This window comes from Clytia hemisphaerica, unplaced genomic scaffold (genome assembly GCF_902728285.1).
Source record: "Clytia hemisphaerica strain Z4C2 unplaced genomic scaffold, Clytia hemisphaerica genome assembly, whole genome shotgun sequence".
Lineage (NCBI taxonomy): Eukaryota > Metazoa > Cnidaria > Hydrozoa > Leptothecata > Clytiidae > Clytia > Clytia hemisphaerica.
In genome coordinates this window covers 315,283-324,932 of record NW_027103967.1, presented here as the reverse complement: position 1 = coordinate 324,932, position 9,650 = coordinate 315,283, and the positions used below count along the sequence as shown (strand labels likewise).

Genomic DNA, 9,650 nt, shown 5'->3' with positions numbered 1-9,650 from the left:
TTTAGAGCCAATTTAGTCCAATGTGAGCAAATTTTTGAGATTTAAATGACCTGCTATAAAATAGTCTAAATAGCTTATGATAGGATAATGATTAGTGGAATAGCCACAAAAAGTTGCCACTAGACTGACTAAAGGTGGAGCTGTTTCTGACCCCATGTCACCACGCTACTGTTTGGGAGCTAAAGTGGTATATACATACCATATCAAAACTGATCGTTTTAGAAAACATGGGTGTAGCTTTCTAAAATTTAAGAAAGTTTATTAGCGCCGCAGGCGATTTTTGGAAGTCTCTTTATGAAGAAAATAGTTCGATTCGAAAAGATTTTAAAGTTACCAAAATACCGAATTTTTACAAGTAAATACCGAAATACCGAAGCATTTTTAGGCAATTTACCGTCACTGGCAGCATTTCAAACATCGGAATACTGTACTTTTCTTCTTAAAATACCGAGATACCGGACAGAAAAAGTGCCGTTACCGTGTCACCGTAAACCTTTTAAACCCCCTTCTTAAAGCTATTTCAAATACTCCCTCTACCAGGATAAACACCTGCAAATCTAAAATTGACTTCTCTGCTATTAACGAAATTGTGTGCAGTCAATGCAGGATCTAATGTTCTGTAAATAACAAAATCTCGAATATCTCTAAACTTTGACACAATAATGAATCGATACAATCAGGGTTGAAATATATTGAGAAATTTGGTTAATTCCTCGTTTTCAGCAATTTAAAGTTCGGGCTAAAACGTCGCTTTTGGGCAAATTGATAAATTTATTCGAATATTTCAATTCGGGAGGGGTTTATAAGACTTCTAGGCTATTTTCTAAGCCCTATTGGACCATTCTTGGACTTTTAGTTTTAAGTCTAGCCTAAAACTCAGAGTTAAGACTCTACCCGTCCAATCTAATTTAGAGCGCTTTCAAATCGTTTGTGGTTGTAAGATTTTGTGGGAATTTCCCTTTTTTCTCAAATATTATGATTTTGCGATTGTAGAATATCGGAATTGATAAGTTCGAATGACCATTCGAATGCCGACCAAAAAGTTGGCAATGGCATTTTGTAAAAAGATTACCGTTTGAGTATACGATAAAAGATAAACACACTGGCAATAAATAAAAATAAAAAGACAAAAAAGACATCGTGCCCGCAGCCAAGAAACAGAACAAAACATATTGAAACCAGTTGATAGCTCTTGCCTAACCTAAAATTTAATGAATCATTTTCAAACGCAGATGATCCAAAAATGTTCCATTAACCCTTCGAACCCGAAAGACGTGTACATATGGTTTGAATTTGCTAATATACCGAGTCCCAGATATAAGGCTATAACTCAAGACTGTCAAGACTGCTAAGGTAGGCGAACCCTCCTTGAGTGAGAACCTCCTTACTAAAACAGTAAAATCGATGCACATTTTATTTACTCTATTACAACATATTTCAAAATATAAAACACTTTCATAAAATTATTTGACCTCTGATCGTAAACAACCAAATCACCTGATTTTCAGCCATGCTCAAAACGGTGATTTCACTCCTTTATAATATGTCTTGAAAACTTAAGCAATGTTGATGTCTGGCACCGGCATATGGACGGATAGAACAATTCGACCATCGTAAAAACAGCCATTTGATCGCCACATTTTGGAATCGGATATTTTAAATTGTATTATTCTCGAGATATCATACAAACTTTTTGCAATTCAGGAACATTTGTGTCAATGCTGATGATAGTTCTTGATTCGCACTAAAACAAAGACAAAATGAATTTTTGAAAGATAGAACTTAGAAATATTGAAAATAAAAATGTAACAGCACTTTTTTGGAATCGGAAAAACGTAGTCTATACACAACAAAAGGTTAGAGTTTTACGCTTGAAACAAAGGAAGATATTGTGTAGCCTCGCATACCCGGGCGTTGAACCAAAAAAAAATTTAAAACACAACATTGCTTTAACAACCACACCGTCCATAGAAAGTTGAACGTTGAAACAATGAGACAGAAGTGTAATTTAGAATCAAGTCACTACTTACCACGCTTTGACAGTTTCTTCGCATCTTTGTTGAACATTGCTCAAATAACTTCTCGAGTTAACAAAAATACCATCACCAGAAAAACATTGTAGACCAAAAGAACACATGTGTTTGGTAAGGTTCGATTTACATTGTATAGAAAGTTTGTCGTTTAATGAATATTGGAAGTAAAGTAAGGAGTTGATTTCAACATTGCTGTGATATAACCACGTGGACACATTGTTGTGATGAGCACATAAGTCTTTCTTTGACGGCTTCAACGGTGCTATACCTGTAAAGTTGAAATGGTAAAAAACAAGATACATAGATCTGGCAAATTTAGCCACATTCTTCCAAGTCCATATACATGAAAAATGAAATTTAATCAGGCGTTAGAAGGTTTAACAAGTAGTTTAATATCAGATATATGGTGAATCTGAAGAAATGAAGAATGTTATTGTCAAGACGTTCAGTGTGTCCAGGACTTATAAACTGGGGATCTAGCTTCTGTTTGGAACATTTTGATGAACAAAAATCCCCTATAATTACTCTTTATACACATACATTTATTTATTGAGACGGCTCCTCTCGATAATTTTTCACACAACTTCATCTTCTTGAGAGTGGTGACGCTCTTTGCAGAACATTTTGACAATGCAATTGAACAATCACTTGTATCGTTTGCTTGCCAGTACATTTCTAATTTATAATCGTTACATCTAGGGAATTTTTGGCTGCAAAATACCTAGAGTAAAATGAGAAATTTGCTTTGTAACGATGAGTGGTTGAGTATTAAATTGAAAACATTTGTGTGGGAAAAATTACATTAAAATCCTTGGTGCATGTATAACACGTTGAACCCTTTTTTGTTGGAACATTAAGGTCAATTCTATTGGAAATTGGTGAGTTAAAAAACGTATTTATCAAATTTGGGAAAATCCGTAAATCATGGGACCTGGATAAAAAGAGATTTTTGGTGACAAAATTTTCGTACCTTTTTGAGTTCGCTCTCGCATTGCGTTGTCCCTCCTTCAGTGAGGATGCTTAAAGTTTCTACGGCTGCTTTTGCCATATTATCTTGAAAGTATGGAGCTAACGCAAGTTGCTGAAAGAGAAAAGTTAAGAGCACCTATATGAGAGAGAGAGAAGAGAGAGAAGCTGACCATCCGATATCATCGGACCGGGCCCTATCCCGGGATACCTACCCCTAGATAGGGAAATCACAGCGCTAACCAGACATTGTACTCTGCGTTCGCGACACATCAGAGCCGTACTGCATCGATGATAATACTCGAACAGTACGGGAGAACCTTGTGTTCTCGCAGGTACTGTACATATGAGTGCCATCACCACACCACATTCAATGTCCAGCATATTTCCCCATACTCTTGTATCAGAGTAATGGTACCCTATTCCCCTCACATGGTATGGGTTGACCCGGGCCAAGGTACATTCACTTGCCAAGTGAATCGCAGCACCGAGTGGGAATCGAACCCCGACCTCCAGCACGGAAGTCAAGAACGATGATCACTACACTACTGCACCCGCTAGAGCACCTATATACAGCAGTAATAGGAGCCGGTGTTGAAATGACCGGTACAAAAAGGTCCACAGTTGTTTGGACTTCTAACCTATAAGACAGAAGTTAATTTCACACTTTTCAAAGGTTCCATATAGACCAAGACTAAACCAAAGACCTGGTGTACAATTTTTCAATTAAGTTAGAATGTACGTTGTAGTTCTGTTGAGGGATTGAAAAGTTTTTGTTTTTACTAGCTGGGAGTTTTAGATTCTACCTCCACGGGATTATTTACAAAAATTCAATACTGATAAGAATGAGAGCTATAGTTTCCAAATAAAGACAAACTTTCAGTGTATTTTCTCACAGCTTCTTTGGTCAATTTTTCCGGTTACTAAAGCTTTGAAACATGGAAACAGTTCATTATAATCGGATCTGACTTTTGCTACTTTCCTAGTAAGTAGGAATCGTTGTACTTTTTTCACTAAGGAAATTATTTTTGTAGGATCTACCTTTGGTACAGGATAGTCGATGTCTTCGCAAAATGATAGTGCTTCACTCTTGACCATTCCGCATTCTGATTCGTACTAAAAGTATTAAAGAAAAGTTCTTGAAATTACACACTGTAAACTTTGTAAGTTAAGTCTCCAAAGAGGCTTTCTTTGAATTAATTGGAAAGAAGCTAGACTTACGTTTGTCTAAATTTTTCTAGGGCTCTTTTACCCTCGGTCTAATAAGACTGTTTTGCGCTTATTCGAGGGGGGTGTTTAAATGAAAGGGGCGTTTATTCGAAGTAATACGGTAATCTGTAGCAGACCTTTGAAATGTTAATCATGTAGGCGTCCAGTTCATCAAGTTCCTTCAGAAATGAAGCATTCATGTTGACATGTGTATGAACTACTTCTATTGCTTCTGTTGCGATTGGCTGGTTTGTTGGTTGTGGAGTGACAGTGGTTGTAGATGAGACTGTTGATTTGCCAGTACTGCTTTCTGGTGGTATAGAGACAGATTTTTCGCTGTTACGATACATCTTCCCTTTTGAAACATCAGATATTGAACTAATCTTCTTTCGAAATGATGAGGAAGAATGGAAAGCTGAGCTTTCGTCCTTTTCCATTCTTTTAAAATGTGTCGATGATGGTGCAGATTGAGTCATGGCGATTGCCAGTATCTTTAGCAATTAAAAACAAGGAATTAGTTATAAATACCTCGAGAAAACACAATGTATTATAGATTGGGTTGCTATATAGTAGCGTATTATACATAGCGTATTAAAAAAAAGAAAATGATGGAATTATAATAATTTTCAAATTTATTTATAACTTAGTCCTATTTTTCGAGCCTAAAAAGACAGCAACCCAGTTTCTCTCATACTCACTGATGAATTTGGCTTGATTTTTGAAGCATCAGGATGTGTTGATTCATCAGCATTATCATGTTGACTATGTGCTGTTGTAAATGTCACCAATGAAGAAACCCCACTGGATAAAAACAGCGTGTTTCCAAAATTTATAAATATCGTCAAAAAAATTATTGAAATGAATACTTTTGATAACATAGTGAACATAAATACAACTTGATTTTTTCATTTAACTATACTATATGTTTTGAATTTTATTTCTTCCAAACTCATTTTTTCGCGTTTACACAGACTTGATAAATAACTAAATTCTTTTTCATGAAATTTCACAGGATGATAATGCGTTACTTAGCTACGCATTTGAAGACTTCGATATTTATTAACTCAGTTGTCTTGAAGAACAAAAGACCCTTCAGATATTGTTTAAAGTTGTGATGTCGGAGTAATTTTTTCATTCATTAACGAAATTCAAGGGCATCTCTGATCTAAAAATTCTAAGATTTCTTTAAAGAATGCTATCTGTCTTTTGGTGAAGGAAAAGTGACCAAGCTTTTTTGCGATGAAATTGCTTCCCGACTAATATCTAATCAAACATGTCAAACTGTTCAACACCCCTTTCTCACAGACCCGGTGGGGTTTTATCAGCCAGTGGGTGGTAAAAATAACGGACCAGAACTCGATGGGAATTGATATTCCCATGTTTTTTATGGCTGGGGATTTGAATTCCATTGTTTTCTAGCCAGAAAATTCAGTGGGGAGGGGAAAAATAGCATAATATTTTGCACTGAGGATTTGCTTATCTAGTTACTTTTAGCGGGGACAAAAATTAGAGTATAATTTTTCACTAGGGACGATGTTTTAGTGAATTTTTCCAGTAGAAAGGGTTCTGTGAAAAGGGGGTGTATACACAGAGATATTCATAAAATAACGAAAATAAATTTAAATACACAAGAAATCTTCATTATTTCGAATAAGTAACACATTAACAATCATAAAGATTATATAATAATATTACAATTAATTTAAAAGTGCAAGGGCATTGTGAACATGGTCGGTAGAGTGAACAGGTCTTTTAAAATCTGAAATTCACTCAAAAAAGCTGACATGGAAGTAGTATTTTTACTAAATTTTGAGAGATTTAATGATAAAGTTTTTTGGATTTCACTTTTTTAAGAGATTCCAAATGAAAGACTAACACCAGTTTCAACTTCTTGATTCAAAATTAAGTTGGAAGGGGGGAGGGTGGAAAACATTCATATTAAGTTACAAATTTACAAATAAATATTAAATACGTAGAATAGTCGTAGACTTGCTTCACAGCAGCGAGAATTTATTGCTGTGCTTTAGTTGGAACAATTTTTGTTCCTTCTTTGACTGGAAACCGTCCTCTTCTATCTCGGTTATCTTCCGTGCATGAAGGAACGATAAAATCGCCGGCTGAAAAAATCGAAATGAATTAAGCGATTCAATAATTACCAAACGGCTAAATTTTATTTGAATTCCAAGGATGCAATATTGACATCTTAATTTTTGTTCACACTGTACACGTTTGTTTTATATAAAAACGTCCAAATGTTTTGGGTCAGCAAAACCTAAAAATTGCATTAACCTGAGCCTTATGTTCTTTATAGTTTGTGTTTTTAAACAAAAAACGTGTAGCTTTGGGATCAAGTGACCCCGGATGATAACATAAAATTTAAGAACATTAATTTAGCGAAAAAGATAAATTCCCTACTTTTTCCTTGCACCTTCACATGTGCTCCTCCAGTAGCCGGGTTGTCACAACCTTGTCTGCAACAATCTCCAAATTTTTCTCCAGTCTTTCTCTCATGTTGTGCTTTCCAAGTACTATCGTTTGATGGAGTTTGGCCTGTGGTTCCAGAAACGTTTTCAATTTGCGTGCCTTGCTTCAAAGTATACGACATCGTGATCTAGCTAAAAAGAATGATGGAAGTGTAATTGTATACACCTTTATATGAATGTCTTTTTTCGAACCGGTACGAGTTGGAAAATTCAGAACGTTAAATCTTAGTCCTACTAAGGTTCAGAAAAATTAAAAAATTACAACTTTTTCCTCCTTCAATGATCAAAATCAGGTCAAATAAATAAATGTCAATTACGATTTTTAAATTTTCCTTTTTTTAACTTCTTTTTAATCTCGTTAAGGGCCCGAGGGTCAAAAGCCAGGCGGTACATACCCGTGCCCAGGAATTTGGTTTACTTACTTTATTTTCTTAGTTGTTTATTCCTCTCTAAAGATGATACGATGATGATGTTGTCCTGTACGCTGTAGTGATGATTAATGGTTCATATGGTTCAGGGCTTTAGGATTGATTTTTATATACAAATTGTGGCGTAGGTCAGGGAAAGCCCCTTTCTATAAATAAGATATTTCTAGAAAATTCTTTTTAATAATTAATTCTAATCGACACGGGTTGGCAGTTCACTAGAAATTTCCCTTTTTTCATTGAATAATAATTCAAAGAAATTAAAAATAGATGAGGTTTATTATTCAAATATTTATCAAAATTCTGACGTAATGTCTTCAATACATAATGCTCGCATTTCCATTTAAAAAGATTGACATTTTGAAATGCTAATCAAGGATTCATTAGAAGTTCAAATTTCCCTATAATTTTTGCATTGGTAATATATTAATCAAAATTTTCAGAATCCATGAAAATTTTAAGCAAATTAAATTGTTCATTTTATCCTCGCATCAGTAAAATTCTCGCAATTAATTTCATTGGCAAAAATACGTCACATTGAAGGGTCTAGTTTTGCATGCTAGGCGAGACAAGGAGCAAATTACAATTTATACTCTTATACGCAATTCACCTTTTCGAACGTAGCCGCAAATTGCTTAGTCTAGCAAGCTAGACGACTAATTTATACATAGTAGAAATAAAGCAAAAAGTAATGAATGGAACAATTTTAGTCGTCTAGAAACCTTTGTGCACTAACTCCAAACAAAAGAAAAGTGTCAATATTGCAATTATAATTTTTTCCTGCTCAAAATAATTCTGGGGAAAAAAGAATATGTGTGGATTTGTGTATTGAAAGTTTTTCATTTGAGTTGATTTCGTTTTGAGAGTTTGTTGTTGCTTGATAAATTGTTTTCTCGCTACGCAAGTTTCTGCGTAGCTAGCCCCTGTATCTATAAGGCTGGAACACCGGATTCTTCCAGTCGTTTATACAAACTAAATCCCGTATTACCCGTATTTTTTTGCCCACCCGGTATTATTAGTAGTTATTATTAGTAGTATTGGTATTGGTATTATTAGTATCACACGCATTATAAACGACTCCAGTCTACAAATTGCCGTGCGGGCATTTTTTTATCCGTTTTACCACCCTTAAACCGTCCCAGTCTTTTTTTCGCACCGATAGACAATAGAAAAATGTGTAAAAAAGGGATTGGATCGAGTTTAGGGAGATAGTTGAATAATAAAGTGACATGCGCCTGACCGAGCGACTACGGTGTATCAACTGTTTTTGAAGGTCCAACCGAGAAACTGTTAACTGCCCTAGTACAGACCGAGCTTGCAAGATCTGCGCGTTAGCTAAGGTCAATATTTTCCGTATTGAGCGACAGAACAGTTTTAATATTGTATTTATTAACTGGTGAGTCTTTAAATGACAGAAGAAATGCATTAAAGTCTATTCACGATAAGTGTGCACTAGATTTTGCTTTGCTTGTTATTTCTCAACCAATGCTTCAATCTTAAAAAGTTTGGTATCGTTGGGAAGGTAGGACAGACTTTCAAGGTTTTAAAAAAGGGAGACCTATGGCTCGCGCATACCCGACACCCCCTGGGTATTCAGTGAAGAGCAATAGTTTGTTGGATTAAATTTGAGCGTTACCTGTATGATGTACTACCAATGTTACCTATGGCGGATTAATAATACCTTTGTCCAACCTCGTTCCCATGCCTCGTCCCTTTTTATGATTGATTAGGACACTAGCCCTGGAGGCCCTGGACTTGTCTTGATTTTTATTGCCTTATGAGGCGATTTTCAGGAAAGATTAAGTGATGTTTGAAAAGCATTGCATACATACATACACTATCATAACATCAGAGAGGAACAAACCTCGTTATGCTTCAAGCTTTTGGAATCAGAGGTGATTGAATCATGAAATACAAATAAGGTGCTGAAGGAACTTATTCTCCGTACCGTATGGTGTCCTGGTAAGTCACACCGATTTGAAGTTTCATCTTGCCAGAAGTATACCAATTAGAGGGGGACAAACCTTTAGCACACAAATTTCCTAAGTTTAACGTGTTTGAAATTTTGAAGTCGTTTTCAAGAAGAGGAAAGTCTTGGCCGTATTTTTTAGATTGAAGTTACATGCAAAACTGCCAAGGCACAAAATGAGTGAAAAGGATCGATTATCATTTAGATAACGATGACGTCAATCGTAATATACCATTCATTATACTTTGTGTCTCCTTCAGATGAATCTCTTTTCCTCGTATTATACCTGACTATAATACTTTAATCCGACTTTTTCCTCTCAATAAGGAAAGTGCTATAGAGTTTAATATGAAGTAGACAAATTTGGATGCAGAGAAAAGAAGAAATTTGACTCTCTATAATACCGGTGGGGGGGGGGTCACTTAGGCAAATGGAGAGAACAGGTATGTGCCGCCGTTAAAGGTACCTTTTTTGGACTTCCAAAGTCCCACTAAAGGTTTGAAAAATCAGAAAATCAAATCTCAGTCCCATTAAGGGTCGGAAAAACAGGAAAATTTGAATTAAA

The 9,650-nt window shown here is 35.5% G+C and overlaps 1 protein-coding gene across 1 annotated transcript; it reads right to left on the bottom strand.

The window, feature by feature from the left end:
* Positions 1 to 1,400: 1,400 nt before the first annotated feature.
* On the bottom strand, positions 1,401 to 5,161 carry LOC136810375 (uncharacterized). The gene is made up of 7 exons (XM_067066931.1): positions 4,907 to 5,161; positions 4,346 to 4,699; positions 4,041 to 4,115; positions 3,004 to 3,114; positions 2,574 to 2,754; positions 2,031 to 2,301; positions 1,401 to 1,744 (listed from the first exon to the last, which is right to left on the bottom strand). Exons 1-7 carry the CDS (start codon positions 5,093 to 5,095, stop codon positions 1,681 to 1,683), a joined length of 1,245 nt encoding a protein of 414 aa, XP_066923032.1. The 5' UTR covers positions 5,096 to 5,161; the 3' UTR covers positions 1,401 to 1,680.
* Positions 5,162 to 9,650: the final 4,489 nt, after the last annotated feature.

Bases quoted from the DNA above. Each gene is read 5' to 3' on its own strand.
- LOC136810375 (XM_067066931.1), bottom strand. From the start codon at position 5,095: ATGTTCACTATGTTATCAAAAGTATTCATTTCAATAATTTTTTTGACG. The intron at 4,116-4,345 runs GTCTGCTACAGA...TAATACTTTTAG, and splicing joins ACATGATTAACATTTCAAAG to TACGAATCAGAATGCGGAAT. The intron at 3,115-4,040 runs GTAGATCCTACA...TTTCTCTTTCAG, and splicing joins TCGACTATCCTGTACCAAAG to CAACTTGCGTTAGCTCCATA.